At 35.2% G+C, this 24,105-nt stretch overlaps 1 protein-coding gene across 3 annotated transcripts in view; it reads left to right on the plus strand.

The window, feature by feature from the left end:
- Nucleotides 1-24,105, plus strand: part of UBR3 (ubiquitin protein ligase E3 component n-recognin 3) — a 234,960-nt gene that overhangs the window by 179,480 nt on the left and 31,375 nt on the right. For all 3 annotated transcript variants that reach the window (XM_039248804.1, XM_039248806.1, XM_039248805.1), the window contains exons 31-32: nucleotides 6,312-6,417; nucleotides 16,511-16,614. In XM_039248804.1, the coding sequence (XP_039104735.1) occupies nucleotides 6,312-6,417; nucleotides 16,511-16,614 (210 nt within the window). The remainder of the gene's footprint in view (nucleotides 1-6,311; nucleotides 6,418-16,510; nucleotides 16,615-24,105) is intronic.

The following is a 24,105-nucleotide window of genomic DNA, read 5'->3' on the forward strand; positions in this document are numbered from 1 at the left end:
TGTGAGCAAAGCTCTGCTACTTTATCCCCAAACTTCTGTGTGCCTTTATTGACTACAGCAACATAGGATACAGTGCTGAAATGAGCACTGGGTTCGAGTTAGAAGATCTGGATTCTAGTCCTATTTGTTATCTTTTGGATTATAGGAAAGTCACCTAATTTTTTTACCTTATTGTGGAAATGGAGATGATAGCTGTGCTAACATATCTTTTACAGTTAATTTAAGGATCAAATGGTAATAGATAAAACTGAATGTGTATATACACACGTGCTATATATATATATACACACACACACACACACATATATATGCTATATATACATAAACACTAAAATATAGTTCATGTATAAAACTGAAGTATTTATTTCTTCTTATTATTAATTTTTTCTTAACCCTTTAAAATTCCTACCATGACTGTCACTTTATTCCCTGTCCCGCCTTGCCTGGAGTGGTGGGGAGGGAGAGGGGGAAAATGAATCAGCACCTGTCACCCCATGGAGGCATGAACCTCCTGTTTCTTGGGAATAAGAGCTGCAGATCTTCTCTTCTTCCTAGAATTGTTCCCAGACTTCATTTGAAGAGCCATCTCCCATCTTTCTATGGCTAATTTCTCAGGGGTGTAGGAACCAGGGTCAGCTGATTCAGCTGTGAGAGGAATTTACCCACACCTATTACATTTGCCTTGGATAAATTGGTCAGAACGATTTCTCACTTTGATGGGTCAGTTACAGAGAAATTGAGACTTTTTTCCCCCTATTCAGAGAGTCATTTGGCTAATTGAGATTTTTTCATTGACAATTATTTCATCAGTGATAACTGCATTGATACTACTGAAATCTTGAATGATCCAAAATGTAGACCTAGATAAGTTTACCTTAGGTAGATTTTAAGAGTGGTACAATTTAACATGGAACCAATTCATAAAAGTCTTTAAGACAACTCTTTAATATATATTTCTGTTTAATGACACAAGCTCCACTAAGAAATAATCTATCAGTTTTAGATTACTAGTTGCTTTAATATTGATAAACATAGAAGAGATTGTTTTCTTTATTTATTTATTTATTTTTTTTACAAATAGTTTATTGTCAAATTAGTTTCTACATAACACTCAGTGCTCATCCCCAAAGTGCCCTCCTTCATGCCCATCCCCCCCTCCCCCCCACATCCATCAGTCCTCAGTTTTTGTCAGCATTCAAGAGTCTCTCATGGTTTGCCTCTCTCCCTTTCCCCCACCATTTCCGCCCTTCTTCTCCCCCTTGGTCCTCCGTCAAGTTCCTCCTAATCCTCCTATACGTGCAAACATATGGTATTTGTCCTTCTCTGCCTGACTTATTTCGCTCAGCATAACACCCTCAAGGTCCATCCATGTTGCTACACATGGCCAGATTTCATTGTTTCTCATTGCCATGTAGTATTCCATGGTATAGATAAACCACATCTTCTTGATCCATTCATCTGTTGATGGACACTTAGGCTCTTTCCATGTTTTAGCTATTGTGGAGAGTGCTGCTATGAACATTGGGGTACATGTGCTCCTATGCCTCAGCATTTCTGTATCCCTTGGGTAAATTCCTAGCAGTGCTATTGCTGGGTCATAAGGGAGTTCTATTGTTAGTTTCCTGAGGAACCTCCACACTGTTTTCCAGAGGGGCTGTACCAGTTTACATTCCCACCAACAGTGCAGGAGGGTGCCCGTTTCTCCACATCCTCGCCAGCATCTAGAGTTCTCTGATTTGCTCATTTTAGCCACTCTGACTGGCGTGAGGTGGTATCTCAGTGTGGTTTTGATTTGTATTTCCCTGATGAGGAGGGATGCTGAGCATCGTTTCATGTGTCTGTTGGCCATCTGGATGTCCTCTTTGGAGAAGTGTCTGTTCATGTCTTCTGCCCATTTTAGAAGAGATTGTTAAAGCTTACCTTTGTTCCAGCTGAGAGTTCTTACAATTAAATCATAGGGGTGTGTGTGTGTGTGTGTGTGTGTGTGTGTGTGTGTGTGTGTGTTTTAAGGACAAACCAGTCATTCAGGGTGTTTTCTGCTTTAGTGAGGACATGTGTAATATTGTGATTAAGCACATTATAATACTTTAGACTTGTCACAATTACAAAGAATTTCATTAGGTGTTGCAGACAATAGAATTATTTCTCTCAGGTGAGTTGTCAGAGTAACCAATGTGGGGAAGAAAATGGGGGGAGCAAGTAGGTTAAGCATTGCTCTAGCAGTTAGAGTTGAAAGGTTAGTCTGTTTGGAGCAATAAAATTAGGACTGATTAATTGGCCTACTTCTTGGTTACTGAGCCAGTGTGTCATTATGACAAGAAAGGAAGAGTAAAAATCCTTCGTAAATTTTACGCTTACATCATATGATGTTTTTTATAGGATTGTTGATTTATTCACACAATATTGAACATACTTAAACAAAATCCTGTTATGTGACAAGCACTGTGTTAGTCTAGAAAGTACAAAGAAGGACACAATTGTCTTTTTCTGGGTGCTCTCACAGGACTGTATAGGAAGTGATAAAATAGAGTTAACTCAAGGTAGAGAGAATGTATAAAGCAGGGGATGATTACATTTGTCTCAGTTGTGGTACTAGAGAAAATTTTATAGAGGAGCACTTGAACTTGCTCTTAAAAGAGAAATCACTTTGCCTGGAGCACAAGAACGTACTATTCTAGACTGAGAATAGCTTGCAGAGACAGAGTAAGACAGTATGACACATTGGGGAAAACTTGGAAAAGAAAGGGAGGAAAGAAGGTTAAGAAATAAAAGATAGGGCTTAGCTCACAAAGGGCTTTCAATACCTATTCCTTCAGTGGTTCACCAACCAGTTATGAGATAATATGATAGACTTATTGTTTACAGGGATCGGGAGAGAGTGAAACAAAAGGCATGAACCTGAATGAGCACTCTGTTGAGTAATCCATTTGAGAAATGATGTAGCGGTGGAGTGAAGCAGAAGAGGATGGATCATAGGAGGCAGAGCCAATAGGAGTGGTAATCAGTTGGCTATGGAGGGCAAGGACGCGGGATTCGACTCCCACGTTTTTGGTGTTTTATTTTATTTATTTTTTTATGTTTGCAGGGGCAGTGATGTCGATCCTTCAGATAGTGATTATGAGAGGAACTGAACATTACAGCCCAGATGACCATTGAGCTATATAATCAGTTTATTTTTGGATATATTGATTTTGTGGTGCTGTTGAACATTGAAATGCTAGAGAAATTTGTGAATTATAAACTTATAAGTAGACATGGAAATTGAATTTGGTGAAGTAGTATGTGCAGAATGAGAGGGAAAGAGAGCTAAGAAGGGCTCCCTTTTCTTTCCTTTTCTTATGGAGAATCTTATCTTTCAGGTTTAACAGAGGAAGAACGTATAAAAGTAACTGAGAAGGACCTGGGGGAGAACCAGAGAAGAGTAGTACCAAAAGTTTAGGGGAAGAGAGAGAAGAGACTTAAAAATATAAATATTTTTTGTGAGGTGGTAGTTTTTTGTGGAGACCTGATGTTTGTAATGTTATGATTTCTAATTTTTGTTTGGTTGTAAAGTTCTCTTTATCCTAAGTTTACTGTTGTCAATATTTGTTTTAGTGTAAGAGATCATTTTGCTGATTAATGGAATCAATTCTTACTTGGTATCTCTCAGACTAAATTTTGAAAACACACAATGAATAGTGAAAGATATTGATTGTTATTTGGCCAATTTTCTGTTTCCTACTGAAGTTATCTACAGGTTTTAGCATTGTTTTTCAAAGGTAGATATACCTCATTAGATATTCTTCAGCTCTAGTTAAGATCAATACCAAAGACTCTTATTATATATTGTATTTATAGCTTTAGAAGATTCCTCAGGGTTACCATATCAGTTTTTCATAGGAATGGAAAGGGGTATGTATGTATGTGTTAGAAAACGAATTTTGGTGGTTTTTTTTTTTTTTTTTTTTAAATTATAAAATCCCCAAGGAGAACTGGAGTGGTAGAAATAACAAGGAAGTAGCAAAATTTGAATTCTTAGCTTTTCCAGTATTAGGGTGATTCTTCCTTTCTCTGGGCCTATTTCTTCATTGGTAGAAATGAGGGAATAGAAGAAAATGAAAAAGTTTCTTTCAACATTTGTTTTTCTTTATTTATGGTAGAGGTTGGGAAAATAAATGGATTGCAACATTATTTCTATGTGAGCCATAGTTTCAGTGTAAAACAACTTAGGAAAATTTTAACTCTTAACACATTTGATTAAATCAGGGAAACTCTAAGATAATTTACTTTAATTTTGAAAGGAAATTTTTTAAAGAGCCCTTGGATTCAGTTAGCACCTATCTAAAAAGAATGTAAAACCCACCACTTTGCAATTTGAGTTAATATTTTTCTACCAAAGGAATTTAGGTGTTTTTTAAAAAACAGTTTTATGGGGCGCCTGGGTGGCTTAGTTGGTTAAGCGTCCGACTTTGGCTTAGGTCATGATCTCGCGGTTCGTGGGTTCGAGCCCCGTGTCGGGCTCTGTGGTGACTGCCAGCTCAGAGCCTGGAGCCTGTTTCAGAGTCTGTCACTCCCTCTCTCTCTCTGACCCTCCCCTGCTCATGCTGTCTCTCTCTCTCTCTCTCTCTCCTAGAAATAAATAAAAAAACATTAAAAAAATTAAAAAATTAAAAACAGTTTTAGGTTTTAGACACTTTTTAGATTATAAATTATGTACTTGGTAAGAACAATCTCTTATGTGTAATTAAAGTGAAATAAAATGACCAATATATCTTTCATCATTTTATTTCTCTGCTAAAAACATCTCTGTTGTCAATGTTTATTAGTGGAACCAAGTTATTTGAAAAACTGGAGATTTGGGAAACCTAACTGGTCCCCAAAGTAGGGTTAACAATATTACCTGCCTGGTAGAATTTTTGTGAAAAGTAATTGAATGCTTGGCATGTATTACATACTCAGCTAATGTTGGCTATTAATAGGATGAAGACATTTGAAGAGAGGATTTATACTATACAGGATTTATACTATACATTTATACTATACATATATACTGTATATGTGTGTGTGTATATATATGTGTATATATATATATATATATACAGCTATATATATAACAATGCTTCACATTGAGTGAAGCAGGTTAAGGTATTTACATTCTTCTGCTTGTTATAGAGAGATCAGATTGAAACTTAAAGTTATGTATAGAGTGTTAAGATTCAGTTTGCCTGCCTACCTCCCACTTCCTCTGCCTGCCCTACAGAGTGAAGCATTTACTTTGTTCATCTTACAGCTCTCTCATGACTTACAAAACCTTCCCAAAACAACTACTACTACTATTTTTACTATTACTACTGCATCTCCCCCCTCCCCTGCCACAAGAATCATATTGATGGATTTTAAATTAATCTAAAATCTAGTTGATTTTTAAGTCAGTTGCTCAGAGAAACAAAATCTTGTTTAGTTTTGATCATTTTAATTTAGAGAATAAGTGGCAACAATATACTTCTGTTATTTGGCTTTTCTTCCTGTCTGGTTTTAAAAATTAGTTTCAGTCATATGTCGAAAAGTATTATTTGACTTTCTAAAAAAAATGACTTTTGATTCACATATTTTTTGAATATTTGTGGCAGAATAATCTAACCCATTCCTTATCATTTTAACCACCAAAAAAAGGACATGGTATGGAAAGCAAAATTTAGGATTTTCTTCTGAATAATTTTAAACAAAAGCTTTTTTTCCCGCATTATGTCATGAACAGAATTTTGTTGAAAGCTAAGACTTACAGATTATTGTTACGGTTTAGATAGAAGTGAAACAAGCTGGATTAGTTCTGCTAAATAATATTATTATTTCAGTTTTTTCCTTCATGTTGAATCAAAAGATAATGAAGTCACAATTCAGTCTAAAGAAGATTTGGAGAAAGATACTAAGTGAACAGAATTTCAGATTTGTGTGGTGGCATTGTTATCAGGACTCAGCATAGGGTATTGAGGATAACACTAAGGATGCGGCCACAAGAATAAGAAGTACAAGTTGTCAAGCCTGAAGCATAAGCCAAAAAAAAGTAGGACTGTGATAGATGAGGAAAACAGACCATTCCTGTATTGAGATTGAACACAAGGATAGTCCATATTCCAACAGATGTTATTTAGAGATATATATTTCAGAGTTTACCTTAAAAGAGAATATAAAATAGTTGGTACTTAAAGTTGGTGAATTGTAATTATAAGGATGGGAAATGTTTCCACATGAATTAGCTAGAAATTTTGTTTGAATTTTATTCTGAAAGAACTGTGTGAACTTTCTAATTACCTTTTCTTCGATTTATTTAGATCAGCTGTTCCATGTATTAGCCTTGCACATGCGGCTTTATAGCATTGATTCTGAGTATAATCCCTGGAGAAAGCTTACACAATTAGTAGAAGAGATGAATTCACAGTAAGTATTATCAAAAGATTAAAGTCAATTAAAACTTTTTTTGAAAAATAGTTAAGTATTAAATTAGGATTAAAATTCTTTACAAATATGTAAATTTGCCTTATTAAACATAGAAATATATTAAAAATAAAAACGGTTTATCATTATACACTCTGTAAAAATTGCATAAAAACTCATAAGAGAGAAAATCCTTTAAAGAATCCCATGGATTTTTATGCAGTTAAAAAGTTTGAATGGAGGTACACAATGGCTGATTGCCTCTCTTTTTTATGTCAGAATTGATTAGAATGGAAAGGGGTGTGTGTGTGTGTTAGAAAACGAATTTTGTATTTTTTTAAATTATAAAACCCCCAAGGAGAACTGGAGTGGCAGAAATAACAATATTATTAACTATAGTCACTGTGCTGTACATTATATACCCATGAATTATTTATTTTATAAGTGAAAGTTGGTACCTTTTGACCACCTTTACTCATTTTGCTCACTTACTATCTCTGACATTTTGCTCACCACCATCTCTCACAACCACCAATCTGTTCTTTGTATCTATGAGTTCATTTTTTTAAAAAGATTCCACATGTAAGTGAAATCATATGGTATGTGTCTTTTTTTAATTTATTTCACTTAGTATATTGCCTTCAGGATCCATCCTTATTGTCACAAATGGCAGGGTTTCCATCTTTTTTATGGCGGAATAACATTCCATTGTGTATATATACATCACGTTTTCTTTATCCATTCATCCATTGATGGACACATGGGCTGTTTCCATGTCTTGATTCTTATAAATAATGCTGCAGTGAATATTGGGGGCACATATATTTTTTTTTAGTTAGTGTTTTTCTTTCCTTTGGATAAATATGCAAAAGTGGAATTGCTGGTCATATAGTGGTTGTATTTTTAACTTTTTGAGAAACCTCCATATTGTTTATTATTTAATGGCTTCCCGGTTTACATTCTCAACAACAATGTAAAAACGTTCCTTTTTCTCTATATTCATGTCAACACTTAGTATTTCTTTTTGGTAATATCAGTTTTAACAATTGTGAGCTGACAACTCATTATGGTTTTGACTTGTATTTCTCTGATGATTAGTGATGTTGAGCAATTTTCAATACCTATTGGTAATCTGTATGTCTTCTTCAGGAAAATGTCTGCTCAGATCCTCTGCACACTTTTTAATTGGCTTGTATTTTTGCTATTGTATGAATTCTTTGTATATTTTGGATATTAACCTCTTATCAGATACATGATTTTTCTAATACTTCTAGACTTCAATTTTTATATTTAGCTCTCTGTTTGGAATTTGTCATGATATATGATATAAAGAATGGATCCAATTTTATTTTGTTCCACATAGCTACCAAATGTTGCTTTATCTTCCCGACAATAGTAAATTATAACAGACCTACCAAGAAAGAAAGGAAGAAGAAAGGAAGGAAGGAAGTTGAGAAAGTACTTTGTTTACTGATGTGGAAAGATCTCCATCAAGTTAAATGTTAAGAGAAAAATCCAGGAGAAGAAAATATATACATTATGTACCACTTGTGTAATCAAGTAGAGCTGAGGAAATTAATTTGTATTTGCTTGTTAAAACAAAACAAACAAACCAGACCCACACATGTCCAGATACTGGATTTATAGCATAGATGGCACTGAGGAATAGTGAGGGAAGCATAGTCTTTAAAATAAATGGTGCTGGGTTAATTGGATATTTATATGAGAAGTAATTAATATTAACCCTTATCTCATACAGAACCTACTCACATTTTGCCAGTTGTTTCAGTAATGTCCTCGAAATGCAAAAGCAGTGAAAAGAAAATTCAAGATTGTGCTTGCATTTAGGTGTCATATCTCTTAATTTCCTTTCATCTGAAATTGTTCCTTTTTCTTTGTGTTTCATAACATTGATATATTTTTTTAAGAGCTCAAGCCAATTATTTTGTAGAATCCCTCAATTTATTTTTGTCCATTAGTTTCTTGTGGTTAGATTCAGGTTATAAACTTTTCACAGAACTATCACAAAAGCAATGTGTTCTTTTTAGTGCATCATATTAGGAGGTGCATGCTCTTAACTTTGTTTTGTTATTGATAATGGCTCTGATCAGTTGGTTAATGTGGTATCTGATAGTTTTTTCCACTCTAATGTTATTATTTTATCCTTTGTAATTAGTAATTACAATTATCTTCTGGAGAAATACTCAGAGGCTATGAATATATCCTGTTACTTCTCAGAAAAATTTTATGTGTATGTTTTGAGTGTTTATAGACAAAGTTAGCAAGCTATTAGTATTTTGCCTGTTATGTTTAAGGAAAATCACTTTTCTTAATATTAGCTAGTGATGTTCTTTCATAGCTAGACTTGAATACCCAAAGGCAGAGATGGTGTGCAAGTATTAGGAGGCCTAATTCTCAGAGTCTAAACATGTTTAGCAAACATATAAGTTGTAGTATTGGTGAATTGGCAGTTTTAAAGAATAGGGTGCCTGGGTGGCTCAGTCGGGTGAGTGTTGAACTCTTGATTTTGGCTCGGGTCATGATCTCATGGTTCATGAGTTCAGACCCCACATCAGGCTCCATGCTGGCAGTGTAGAACTTACCTGAGATATCCTCTCTCTCTCTCCCCCCGTCCCACCCCTGCTTGCGGTTTCTCTCTCTCAAAATAAATAAACTTGAGAAAACTGTAAAGACTAGACATAGGTACTATGCTTTCAGTAATACTGTTTGCCAGGAGTGTTCTTATGAAGCCCTAATAATAAATACCCATTAGGATGGTAGTAAATGCTGTGAACACTTATCCAGGGATTACTTCAAGCTTTCATTTTTATGCTTTGCATATATAATCTCATTTAATCTTCGCCATAACTATATACAGTAGGCACCATTGTAATCCCATTTTTTACATACAAAGAACTGAGGCTTAGAAAAATTAATTAACATGGTCTTTAAGGGTACAGAACTATGAAGGAATAGAGAATAGAGGTGGCATTTGAATCCACACCTTTCAGATTCAGGAGTCTAAGTTCTTAACTATTATTCTGCTTCCTTTCTTAGAAGAAATATGAACGATTTCTGGGAAATCCCATTGATTTTTTCCCCCTATATTCTCATTTTTATGGTTCATTAATTCATTAACTTGTAATATTATAGTTGATTATAATATGATATCTATGTTTCCTATCTATATATTAGATTTTAAAAAATTGAAATATCTTTTTCTATTTTCTCACTTTTAATACTTTACTAAAGTAACATTCTGTGTCTAATCATATAGGTTTCTCATATATACTTTTTTCTGTAGTCCTCATGAAAGTTATTTCTTTTTAATTTCATTGTGTTGATAATGACTTTGGTTTTAAAAAAAAATGGAAAGAGGCCTATTAACTCTAACCCATTCATTTCTTCTTATCACCTGTAGAGTTAATAGTAGTATACAGTTTTTATAATCTGGAGTTTTTAAAAAAATTTTTTTCTTAAATTTATTTCCGAGAAAGAGAGAGAGAGAAAGAGAGAGCGCGTAAGCAGGGGAGGGTCAGAGAGAGAGGGAGACACAGAATCTGAAGCAGGCTCCAGGCTCTGAGCTAGCTGTCAGCACAGAGTCTGACACGGGGCTCGAACTCACCAACCATGAGATCATGACCTGAGCCAAAGTCGAATGCTTAATTGACTGAGCCACCCAGGCGCCCCTAATCTGGATTTTTTTTAATGTTTATTTTGAGAGGGAGGGTGTGTGTGTGTGCGCGCGCACACATATGCACACATGTGCTTGCGCTAATGGGTGAGGGGCAGAGAGAGACAAGGAGAGAAAGAATTGCAAGCAGGCTCCCTGCTGTCAGTGCAGAGCCCAGTGCTGGGCTCAGTTTCATGAACCATGAGATCATGACCTGAGCCAAAATCAAGAGCAGACACTTAACCCACTGAGCCACCCAGACACCCCTGTCATCTGGATTTTAAAGATAATCTAAAAACTTTAAGAAATAGAAACAATTATGTATTTTTAAATATTAAGCATTTAAAGGATAACTACTGCAATTAAATCTCATAGTCAAAGGTTTTGGTTCTCTTTTCTACAATGGGGTATATCCATTCATTCATTTGTTCTGATTATTTGCCTGCTGTATGCCAGAAAAGACCCATTTCTCTGGCCTCAGAAGGATTGTTTTTGTCTTAGTAGCCAACAAACTCCAGGTTACTACTGCTTTTGTAAATTTTTTCTGATTATAAAAATTGTATTGGTTTTACAATGTTTAGAATGTGCAAACAGGGTGAAGGAGAAAATGAAAGAATCTAAAATCTTATAACGCACTTATTATATATAGTTTATTACAATTTAATGAATTCATGAAACATAAAAATGAGATCAAATATGAGGGAGGAGAATCAATACTATTTTATGGGAATTCCTATAACATTGGTAACATTTTGAGATATTTATTTCCAGTTTCTTTTTTTCTGTATATATATTATGAAATTTTAAATACTATTTGAATCATACTATACCAGTTTTAGAATCTGCTTTTTAAAATTAACATGTAACTGGGGCACCTGGGTGGCTCATTCGGTTAAGCATCTGACTCTTGATTTCAGCTCAGGTCATCTCACAGATTCATGAGATCGAGCCCCACATCAGATTGTGCACTGACAGCACCAGAGTCTGCTTGGGATTATCTCTCTCCTTCTTTCTCTGCTCCTCCCCTGCTTGCTCTGTCTGTAAAAATTAATAAATAAATATTAAAAATATAAATAAAATTAGCACATAACAACCAAATTCCCACATCATTAAAAATTCCTTAAATGGCAGAGGTGCCTAGGTGGCTCAGTCCTTTAAGAGTCTGATTCTTGGTTTCCGCTCAGGTCATGTGATCTCATAGTTCTTGGGTTTGAGTTCCACATTGGGACTCTGTGTAGACAGCACACAGCCTGCTTGGGATTCTCTCTCTTTCTCTCTCTCTCTCTCTCAAAATAAATGAGTAAACTTAAAAAAAATTTTAATTGCATATGTAATTTATTTATTCATTCCTATTGTTAATCTTTTAAATTGTTTTTCCTTTTCTACAATGATGTGTTCAACAGTTCTTGACATGTCGGATATAATCCCAGAACCAAAGAATAACATGAAAGTTTAAAAATATTTTTTGGTTTTAGTCACCTATTTGATAAATGTTCACACTGCTTGTCAGGCACTGTGTTACATACTACAGCATTGCTTTTTGAAAAGAGTACACCTATATAAGCTTTCACTGACAATGTGGGAGTGTTCCTGGTGCTGTTCACCTTGAATATTATCACTTTAAAAAAATATTTTGGGCTAGTCTGATAGATAAAAAATGGGATCCCAAAGTATAGCAATTTGTTTATTTTCTGGTAAAATTAACTTCATATACATGTTAAATATTTTGTGTTTATTAGCTATTTGTGTATATATTTTTGTGAATTATATGTTTATAACATCTGTCCGTTTTTCTGTTGACATCTTATTTTTAAAAAATTTTTTTAATGTTTATTTTTGAGAGAGGGGGGAGAGTTGGGGGGAAGGGGCAGAGAGAGGGAGACACAGAACTTGAAGCTGACTCCACACTCTGAGCTATCAGCACAGAGCCTGACGTAGGGCTTGAACTCACAAACTGCCAAAGTCAGATGCTTAACCAACTGAGCCACCCAGGCACCTCCATTGGCATCTTATTTTTAAAAATTATCTGAGTGATTCTTTATGCCTTAGAATAGTAAGCCTTATTTTTTCATAGGTATTGAAAACTTTTTTCCAAAATACATTTGCCTTTCAATTTTATATTACTTTTCTTGACATATTAAAGTTTTAAAATTTCATGTAGCCAAACCAATCAGGCCTTATAATTCTTATTTTTTCTGATTGCTTTAATACTTAGAATGCCTACCTAGCCCATCCATGATGTTTACCTTTATAACCTGTATATGTGTTTCCTGCCTTGGGCTTTGCAATACCTACTTATATATTCTTTGTAGAACTTTCTTATGGGATGATTTTTAAAAATACATAATCCACTTGGAATTTATTCTCATCAGTAGTAATGAGTGAAGAGTTAATATTTATTTTCAAATAACTAGCTAATTTTTAAAGCAATTTTATATCCTGTTTATTATGTGCTAAATATTTGTATGTTATGGTTCTGAGTAGGAACTTTCCATTTTGTTCTGTTGACCTACAAGCCCATGTCTGTGATAGGATCATGCTGGTTTACTTATTGAGGAGATATATGTTTATCTCTGATGTAGATTAAGATTCTCTCATTTCTTTCCCCTGTGAAGCCTGCCCCCCATACTTCCCAATTTTTCTTTATTATTCTCACCTGTTTATTCTTCCAGATGATCTTTAGAACCATTTTCTAAGCTTTTCCCTTCACTTGTGATTTTGGTTAGAATTAAACTCATAAATGAATCTTGGGAAAATAGCTATCTTAATAGTAGACCCAGTAGACTGGGGCACCTGGGTGGCTCAGTCAGTTAAGCGTCCGACTTTGGCTCAGGTCATGATCTCACGGTTTGTCTCTGTGCTGACAGCTAGCTCAGAGCCTGGAGCCTATTTCAGATTCTGTGTCTCCTTCTCTTTCTGACCTTCCCCTGCTCACCTTGTCTCTCTCTCTAGCAAAAGTAAATGAAACATTAAAAAATTAAAAAAAAAAATAGTAGACAGTTTCTTCAACTAAGAGCATTCCCATTTTTTAAACTTTTTTATTTTTTAAGTAATCTCTAAGCCCAATGTGAGGCTCGAATTTATGACCACTAGATCAGGAGTTGCACACTTTACCAACTGATCTGGCTAGCCACGCATCCCAGAACATTTCCCATTTTTTAAATTCAGTTTTTGTTTCATTGTAGTTTTGAAAAATTTCTTAATTGTACATTCTTAATTGTATTTAATATAAAGCTTGCTAAATTTTTAACAAGTATATATGAATAATTTTAATAGAAGATATAATCTGAAGTATAGTTTTCCATGTGTATGGAAGTTTAGACTGATTTAAATATTTGAAGATCATTGCAGTAATAATAAAAAGCAGATAAATAATAGCAAAAGGGAACTCACCTCTAAATTTGAGAAAGATTGCATCTGTTACAAAAAAAATTGTTGACACATAACATAATAAAATAAATGAGAATCTAGACATGATAGCCCTATGAGCTTTTCAGTTGCTTATAAGATCCCTATTTTAAGAAACTAATTTACTCATTTGGGATGCTTCTTTTCTGTCCCTAAAAGCTCCGTAATTTGTTAGTCTTTAGGTTGTGACACAAGAAGTTCTTAAGCCTCTTTGATTTTTCTGCAGTAAAATATATCTTTGTATAGGGGTGAGATAGAGCTAACTTAAATGGATTCACAAAGTTCCTTTTAATTCCAAGTATGAGTCTTTTGTTAGCTGTTAGATTTAATGCAGCCATATAATAATTCAAAATCATTTTTGTTCTAAATAATTTTTTTTTTAATTTTTTTTTAATGTTTTATTTATTTCCAGGAGAGAGAGAGAGAGACAGCATGAGCAGGGGAGGGTCAGAGAGAGAGAGGGAGTCACAGACTGAAACAGGCTCCAGGCTCAGAGCTGGCAGTCAGCACAGAGCCCGACGCGGGGCTCGAACCCACGAACCGCGAGATCAAGACCTAAGCGAAAGTCGGACGCTTAACCGACTAAGCCACCCAGGCGCCCCTGTTCTAAATAATTTTTAATGGACCAGTTTCTTACCACTTTCTTTTTTACCCATATGTTAGCAAAGATTTTTTTCAGTGTTATTTTCCTCTTTCTTTTTGGAAATGGGTTTCATCTTTTGCATGTTTTTGTTTAAGTTGCTTGGTTCATTTCATTAAAGTAACTGTGATAAAACCATAGAAATACAAACATGTGTAGGAGTTATGGGCCCTAATCTCCTTAAGTTTGTAATTTACTATGATGTTTCTTCCTTCAGTGCATTATATCTCTCTCTCTATGCCCTGAAGCCTTAACCATCTAGTTTTTGTCTCTTTTTCCACCTGTTTGTCCATCCAGCAATCCTTTCATTTTTCATTTTTTAATTTATTCAGCTAGTTTTTATTAACTGTTTTAATCCAGGCACCAGGGAAATGATGGTAAAAAGATACAGTTCCTGTGGAATTTTCTTTTCATTCTATTTAACAGAGTAGAGGATGAATTGGGAGAACATAAAATTGAACAAGATTGAATAGTTAGAAGTCAGTGGCCATAGAGATGGCAAAGAAGGAATAAAGATAGTTGTTAGGACTTACTGGCAACTAAATATGGGGTGAGTAAGAGAAGATAGGTTTGGGATATCCTCAAGAATCTACCTTATTTATTCATTATATTTTTATAATTATACATTGTGCTAAATATATATAAATGTATACAAATATATACATTGTGCTGAATATTAGAGGATATAATAAATAAGCCAAATCAAAACTAAGAACATAGAAGGAAGAGCAGATTGTTTATGGCTAGGAGAGATTGTGTGGAACAGAGTTGAATGTTCATGAGTTCAGATTTAGGTATGTTCAGGTTAAGCTGCCTGTTGGACATAAAGTGGAGATAGTAAATATTCAGATAGTGAGTTTAAGAGATTCATAGCTAGAGATACAGATTTGGGAGTCATCATTGGCGATTGATGTGATGGATTAGGAGATCTTTCAAAAAGAGTCCTTCATATTAAAAGAGAGTGGGAATTGGGAAACAGCAGCGTTTTTAGGTTAGTCAGAGGAAGAACTTGTCAAGAAAACTAGAGTAATCAGAGAGTTAGAAGAGAATTTGGGGGAGTGTTTGACAAAAGCCAAGAGAATTTTCCAGATAAAAGTGTTCAACTGTATACCAAGTCAAGGGTCAGTATGGTAAAGTTGAAAAACATCCACTAGATTTTTGTAATTAAGAGATCATTGTTGGCCATGTGGAAAACCATTTTGGTCAGGATTTGAATACTAGGTGAGCAAATGGTGTCTCCCTGCCCCCCCCCCCCATTTTTTTAAAAAAAGAACTTTGGGCTTGTTAAAAAAAAAAGAGAGAGAGAGATTGGAGAGACAAATAGGATTCATAGCATTAATGGAAGGTTAGTTTTAGAGAGGGAGGCAAGTAAATTAAAGGGTTATTTGTAGAGAATGGAGACACTGAAAGAGCTGTCTTCTTCCTCTGGCAGTTTTTTCTGAGCTTCACAGCAGCAAGCATTGGTTTACTCCCAGGTGCGTCCAGTGTCTGACATATAATAAGTGATCAGTTAAGTATTTGTTGAATGATGGAGCCTAATAAAAGTGTTGAGCAATTTTTGTTAATCCCATATATAGTCTGAAGTATAGCTTCAGAATTTGTTCAATTCTAGAAACTTAAAATTTGCTTTTATTTTCTGAAAAAAAAATTAAACACAAGATAAAAAAATGTATCCTTCTTTGAGAGTTTTAAAAATTCTTATAGATCTAGAATGAGATCTGCTTTAGAATATATTACTTCTCATGGTACCACACATTGCTGAGGTTTCCTCCTTTGTTTTTTATAGTTTAAATTCTGCTTTGGCTGTTATCTTTTTTTTTTTTTTTTTTTTTTTAACTTTGAATGTGTTAAAGAATTTTTTAAATTTTATGTTACTCATAAAATTGAAACAACTTTTTAATAAAAAATATTAACTGTGCCTTTTCAATTTAACTTGTTTGTGAATTGTACCTGTTCTTTTTAATAATATGAACACTTATTCTTGTGAAGTTTGTGATAGCAGGTGTCCTATATGCCACCCCATTTATAGTGAAACTAATCCTCTAAATTTCCAGTCAATCCTTCATTTGGTTTCTGTAATCTAACAGATCAGAAAGACTCATAACAAGTTAATGTATCCCAGTTGTTTGCTTAAATAAGATCTAATAAATTTTGTATGTAATTTTTTCATCTTAGGCAGAGCCAAGGGAATAGATGGATTTAAAAGATTCTACTTTTAGGCAAAAAAAAAAAAAAGGCCCCTAACCTTTTCTTTTGAGACTTCTCAGTTGTTTATGAAAGTTTGATTTCTGTTCCTTAGACATATCCGTAAACTATAAAATGAGTTAGAAAAGACACACAATATTGTCTAAAGTGATTATACGTTTTTCTTGTAGGCAGGGAAATGAAGAACAACAGCCTGAGGTTCCAGTTCTCTATCATGACGTTACATCCCTTTTGCTCATCCAGATCTTAATGATACCACAACCTTTACGCAAAGGTATGCCTTTATAATTCCGATTCTTAGATTATATAGTAGTATATATAATATTTTAACAATTGTAGGCATAAATAGTCTGTTGGAAATGTTTTGAGGTAAATGACTTTACTCTTTTTTTATTAGTAGTAAATAGTAATCATTATCTAAAAGAAGATGACAGTGAAATAAAGGGTTCCCCCCCCCCATGGGTCTATTCTTTTCAGCTTTTTAGTCAACAATAAGGTAAAAAGAAGAGGAAATCAATCTGAAAACTTTGGTTTTAAAAAAGTTTAAAGTGATAATACAAAAATGAAAAACAAACTGTCAGCCTTAATGCCTTCCACCTTATCTATATGCATAAATGTTTTATATACTAATGATCATGGGGTTATTCAAAATGTGATATCTTATCATTTTTAATTTGTATAAATATACTATTATGATATTGACAGCATTAATACTATGATGTTAATAGCATTAATATTACAATAGCAGTGTTTTAATTATTGTTACATAGTCTTCATAGTCTTCATTTAAAGACCTTTAAAATATTCTATTAAATAATTAACAGTTCTCCTTTGGTGAAAACCTAGGTTTTTGTTCTGCTTTGTTTCTGTGCCATTATTAGTTATACTAGAAGGAACATCTAGGTGTGTAGAGGCCTTGTTACTAGGAAGATATTTTTTGTATGTACCCTAACATGATCTTTTGATAAAATATTTTACCTAAAGATATGAAGTGATCATTTATTTTAAATGTAGGCAAATTTATATTTTATCAAATTATGATACTCTCTGAGGAATTAAATAATGTCATATATACACAAGCATAATATTTTATTTTTTACTTGAAATGTGAATTTTGGCTTTTAAAAAAAGTTTTTATGTTAATCACCTGGTGCTCATCAAGGCAAGTACATTTCTTAATCCCCATCACCTGTTTTATCTACCCCCCCCCCCCCCCCCCCCCCCCCCCCCCGCCCACCTCCCCTCTGGTAATCATCAGTTAGTTCTCTATAGTTCAGAATCTTTTTCTTGGTTTGTATCTGTCTCTCTTTCTCTCTCTCTCTTTCCCTCATTTTCCCTTTGCCCATTTGTTTTGTTTTTTAAATTCCACATATGAGTGAAATCATATGGTATGAATGAAATCATAAATCAGTCTCTGACTGACTTATTTTGCTTAGAATAGAATTCTAGCTCCATCAATGTCATTACAAATGACAAGATTTCATTCTTTTTATGGTTGAATAAATAGTCCATTGTATATATACACTACATCTTCTTTATCCATTCATTAGTTGATGTATACTTGGGCTGATTCCATATCTTGGCTGTTGTAAATAATGCTGATATCAACATAGGTGGTGCATGTACCCCTTTGAATTAGAATTTTGTATTCTGTGGGTAAATACCCAGTAGTGTGATTGCTGGATCATAGAGTAGTTCTATTTTTACCTTTATGAGGAACCTCCATACTGTTTTCCACAGTGGTTACACCTCTTTGCATTTTTACCAATTGTGCAAGAGAGTTCTTTTTCTCCACAACCATGCCAACAATGTTGTTTCTTGTGTTTTTGATAATAGCCATTCTGACGGTTGTGAGGTGATATCTCATTGTAGTTTTGATTTGCATTTCCCTGATGATGAGTGATGTTGAGCATCTTTTCATGTGTCTCTGGGCCATCTGGATGTCTTTTTTGGAAAAGTGTTCATGTCTTTTGCCCACTTTTTAAAAGTTTTTATTTAAAGTCTAGTTAGTTAACATACTGTGCAATATTAGCTTCAGGCATGCAATATATTATCTCAACACTAACATATTTGTTCAACGCAACAAGTATACTCCTTAGTCCATATCACCTATTTAACCCATCCACCCACCTCCCTTCTGGTAACCATGAGTTTGCTCTCTATAATTAGGAGTCTGTTTCTTGCTTTGCCTCTCTCTTTTTTCCCATTTGCTCATTTGTTTTGTTTCTTAGATTATACATGTGAATGAAATCATGTGTTATTTGTGCATCTCTTTGCTTAGCATAATACTCTCTAGCTTCATTGATGTCATTGCAAATGGCAAGATTTCATTCTTTTTTATTACCTCTTTCAAAGAACCAGCTCTCAGTTTCATTAGTCGGTTCTACTGTTTTTTTTTTTTTAATTTATTTTATTAATTTATTTCTGCTCTAATCATTATTTTAATTTCCCTTTTCTCTGCTGGCTGTAGGCTTTATTTGCTTTTCCTTTTGTAGATCCTTTAGGTGTAAGGTTAGGTTGTATATCTGAGACTTTTCTTGCTTCTTGAGGTAGGCCTGTATTGCTATATACTTCCCTCTTCTGCATTCAGAAGGTTTTGGACTGTCAATGTTTTCATTTTCATTTGCTTCCTTCTATTTTTTTTATTTCTTCTTTAATTTCCTGGTTAACCCATTCATTCTTTAGTAGGATGTTCTTTAACCTCCGTGTATTTGTGGTCTTTCCAGTGGTTGGCTTTATGTTTCATAATGTCATGCTCTGAAAACATGCATGATATGATCTCAGTCTTTTTGTACTTATTGAGGGCTGATTTGTGACCTGGTGTGCAATCTGTTCTGGAGAATGTTCCATGTGCAGTTGAGAAGAATGTGTATTCTGCCTCTTTAATATGAAATGTTCTGATTATATCTGTTAAGTCCATCTGGTCCAGGGTGTCATTCAAAGCCATTGTTCCCTTGTTGATTTTCTGCTTAGGTGATCTGTCCATTGCTGTAAGTGGGGTATTAAATTTCACTATTGTTATTATTATTATTATTATTATTATTATATTATCATCAATGAGTTTCTTTATGTTATTAATTGATATTTTTGGATATTTCAAGTTGAGGGCATAAATATTTACAATTGTTAGATCTTCTTGTTGGATAGAGCCCCTTTATTATGATACAGTGCCTTTCTTCATCTTTTGTTACAGTCTTTGTTTTAAAATGTAGAATGTCTGATATAAGTATGGCTACTGCAGCTTTCTTTTGACATCCATTAGTATGCTAAATGGTTCTCCATCCTCTCACTTTCAATCTGTAGGTGTCTTCAGGTCTCAAATGAGTTTCTTATAGGCAGCTAATAAATGGGTCTTGTTTTTTTATCCATTCTATATCCTATATCTTTTGACTGGAGCATTTAGTCCATTTACATTCAGAGTGATATTGACAGGTATGAATGTACTGTTGTTGTATTACCTGTAAAATCAGTGTTTCTGAGGTTTTTCTTTGTTCCTTTCTAGTCCTTGTTGCTTTTGGTCTTTCTAACTCAAAGAGTCCCCTTTAATATTTCTTGCAGGGCTGGTTTAGTGGTCATGAATTCCTTTAGTTTTTGTTTGTCTGGGACTTCTCTTTATCTCTCCTTCTGTTTTGAATGACAGCCTTGCTGGATAAAGTATTCTTGGCTGCATATTTTCCCCATTCTGCACTTTAAGTATATCATGCCACTCCCTACTGGCCTGCCAAGTTTCTGAGGAGAGATCTGCTGCTAACCTTGTCTTCCCTTGTAGGTTAGGAATTTCTTTTCCCTTGCTGCTTTGAAGATTCTTTGCTTATCTGTATTTTCCAAATTTTACTATGATACATCTTCATGTTGGCCTGCTTTTTGTTGATTTTGATGGGTGTTCTCCATGCTTCCTGGATATGGATGTCTTGTTTTTTCTTCCAGATTAGGGAAGTTTTCAGCTATCATTTGCTCAAATAAACCTTCTCCTTTCCCCCCTCTCTTCTTCTTCTGGAATTCCTAGTATAAGAATGTTATGCTTTATGGAGTTGCTGAGTTCCCTAAGTCTATTTTCACGATCCAGTATTTTTCTTTCCTCTTTTCAGCTTCATTATTTTTCATTATTTCATCTTCTATATCACTTATTCATTCCTTTGCTTTTTCCATCTTTGTAGTCATTACAACCAGTGGTTTTGCATCTCGGTTATAGCATTTTTTATTTGGGCCTGACTAGTTTTTAGGTTTTTTATCTCTGCAGTAAGGGACTCCCTGGTATCTTCTATACACTTTTCTCTAGCCCAGCTAGTATCCTTATAATTGTTGTTTTAAATTCTGGTTCAGGCATATTACTTATATCTGTTTTGATTAAATCCCTGGCCATGGTCTTTTCCTGTCCTTTCTTTTGGGATGAATACCTTCATCTTGGCATTTTGCCTATGTTTCTGGCCTCTGTGTTTTAGGAAAGTTGTGTTTCCTGCTCCTGAGAGTAATGGCTATATTAGGCAAGTTTCGGTCTGCTTGTAAAAGGAGACTAAATCCTGTTTCCTCTAGAGCTAAAGCTTTGGAATACTCTGTGGTCAGTAGACTTGGTGTATGCATGGGATTTGTGCTGGTCTTCTAGGGGAAGGCCCACTGCTGCTCTGAGTCTCAGGCACACTTGCCCTAGTTTAAAAAAAAAAAAAACAAAACACCTGCAGAATGCAGGGGTGCCTGGCTTGGTTTAAGTCACTCAAGCCTCCACTGTGAGCACTTTTCTGCTCACTGGTCTGTCTGTGCTGACCGGCAGGGGTAAAAATGTCATCAGCTGGCTCTCTAGTCCCCCAAGAAGGGAGTTCAGGAAGCCCTCACAGAAGAGCACACAATTTCCCCTCGTGTGTGTCCCAGGCTTCTCTCAGGTCCCTGCCTTCAACCTGTGTGTGGCTGAGCCATCTGCCCACCTGGTGGCACAGTGCTTTTGCGTTTTATGTTCAGGTGTGCAGGCTGGACTTCAAAACTCCAAGTCTTAGGGACCTGGTCAGAATGGACCCCTCAGGGGGACGGGTCTCACTGCGCTGTGGCTGGTAGCGGTTTGTCCCACAAGGGCAATTGCAGGAACATGCAGGGGCTTGGAGTTTATGGTAAAGCACAGCCAAAAGCTGGCATCCAGGCTAGCTATCCTCGGCAGGTACCTTTGTTGCTGTGGTAATGAAACAGGCAGCTCTGGGGCACCCACTGGCTCTTTTCTCCCCAGAGAGGCAGTGCTGCCTCTCTCAGATGCACTCCAGGCAGAGAGACTGCCTCTCCCAGTGCGACCCAGGGGATCCTCAGGCCTGTAAAAACTTGGAATAAAGTCCCTCTCCTTTTCACCATCAGTGGTTTTGGAGAAGTGTTTTTTCTTGTACGGTGCCCTGCACCCTATGTGTCCTGTTTCTCTCCTATCTCTCTAATCAGGGCTCCCTCCCCTCAGCAGCACCATCAATTTTTTTCTTCCCCAAATCACGAATCCACACCTCCTACCTTCCACAATGTGCCCTATTTTCTCCCTCTAGTTACTTGTGCAGTTTGTTCTCTCAGTCCTCAGATCAATTTCCTGGGCATACATAATGATTTGATATTTATCTAGCTTTGTTGAGAGGACAAGGAAGCATGGGTTCCCCCTACTACTCTGCCATCTCAACTCTTCCCTCCAGGGCCTTTTAATTTGTCACTTAAGAATTCAAAAGTAAGAATCCATGAATCTCCTAAACTGATATAGGAAATTTTATATGTACATGTGCATTTTTGCCTGAGAAGTTCCATAGCCCTTAACTAGGTTTTTAAAAGGATCTTCACCCCTAAAAATGAGTTAGCTATAAGTCTCCTGAGGACTCCTGGTTATATGCAGTAATAAGGAATAATAAATAATAAGGAAGTTGCTTTTGTGCAATCAGAATCAGAAGTAGATTATAGTGGTATGAGAAGTGACATGGCAATGAGGAAACAGCAGAGAGAACTATCAAGAAAGAATGGGGAGAGAGCAGAGGCTGTGTGTGGATATATGAAAGGAGTTATTTTTTGTTTGTCTTTTAAAGTAGGGGAGTTTTGAGCATATTTAAATGTTTGCCATTTCTCCATTGTTCACTTAGTAACTGCCAGTTGTACTTTAACCTTAAGTGTTACCCTCTCCTGGAAGCCTTTCTCTTAAATGTATGTTTTTCCCTTTCCCGTAATAACTTGTCCATAGTTCTGTTTTGACACTTGTCTCATGAACATAATGGTCGATTTTCGTTAATATCCCCTGCTCTGAACTATCAGTTCCTCTAGGACTTGCGTCATTTTACCTATATCCCTAGTGCCTACCTGCTACATAATATGCTCAGTAAATGTGGAATGGCTATGTTAAATATCCAGTTGTCTTATTTTCTGGTAAATTGCTTGTTTTCTGTTTTGAAATTCACGAAAGCTATTGCTTTGGTTTGAGTCTTTGTATCTTATATTATGGTCTTTTCTATGTAATGTTCTTAGAGAATGTTGGCAGTTTATTAGACCCAAACCACAATTGCCCTGAAGTATACCCAAGGGAACAGCTTTAACTACCTTATTAGTTGTTGGATGGACTTGATCTTTTCTCAGTGCTCTGTTGGTTACTGCAAAGAAAGCCTTACTAAACTATTTGGGTTCTTCACTCATCAAAGACAAAATAGAGTTGAGCTTATCACACAAAAACACATCACAAATTGATTTTTATCATAGACTAGAATTTTTTGAAGAGAGAACATGTATGATTAGAAACTCAGATCATGAAAGAGAAGATTGAGAAGATTTGACGGTCGTATGGATATGTGCAAAATGCTTTATGGAAGCAGTGCAATAGTATATTTCTTTATAAAAATATTTCATGGTAATTTTAGGAAAACAATAAAATATCTGATGCAGTCTTTAGATTATATCCTGTTTACTTATATAATTTTCCCCTAAGAGTTTTATTACTTTACATATATTGCACTTTGTCCTGAAAGAAAATTGGGGTATTTTGTATTACCTTAACTCTAATACAGTTTATGGGAAAGGAATTTCTGCAGGCATGTGAATCCTGTTTGTCTTCTTGTTTATCACCTGTACTAAGCATGGTATCTGTAGGCAAGCCAATAAGTATCACCCTAGAAGACTATAGGTTCCTTGTATTACTCTTACAACACCCAGCACAAATGCCATTACATAAAGAGGGTACTCATTAAATATTTCATTGTTTCATTTTTGAAAATTTCTCATTTGTTTATACATTATCCACTGGAGAAAATCTGGTTGACTCAGAGTTTATTAGTATCATTAAAGAGTCAAGCTGTTGTCTCAGTTATGTCAGTACCATTGAGCTATTTATTCCTTTTTTAGGATTTTATCTTGATGAAAATAAGTCAGAAATAAGGCAAAGATTTACACATCTATTTAAAATGCTTTCATTTCATGAGTTCTGAAGTTTACAACATTTTTAAACGGTGAATTAAATATAAATCATGAAACTGATGACTCAAATAGTCATCTAATTTGATCATTAGACTCAAATAGTCTAATGATGTGAATGTTGCACCTGTCTAAGAGATCAGAAACTTCAGTTCTCAGACGTTTAGAATAGGAAGTAAGGAGTATAATTTTCATTTTTGATTCTAAGGAAAAAAATCGCTTTTTAAAGAACTCTAGGCTGGGGCGCCTGGGTAGCTCTGTTGGTTAAGCATCCGACTTCGGCTCAGATCATGATCTCACGGTTCGTGGGTTTGAGCCCTGTGTCAGGCTCTGTGCTGACAGCTAGCTCAGAGCCTGGAGCCTG

The sequence above is a fragment of the Hyaena hyaena genome, unplaced genomic scaffold, assembly GCF_003009895.1.
Source record: "Hyaena hyaena isolate Hyena2069 unplaced genomic scaffold, ASM300989v1 scaffold_317, whole genome shotgun sequence".
In the NCBI taxonomy this organism is placed as follows: Eukaryota; Metazoa; Chordata; class Mammalia; order Carnivora; family Hyaenidae; genus Hyaena; species Hyaena hyaena.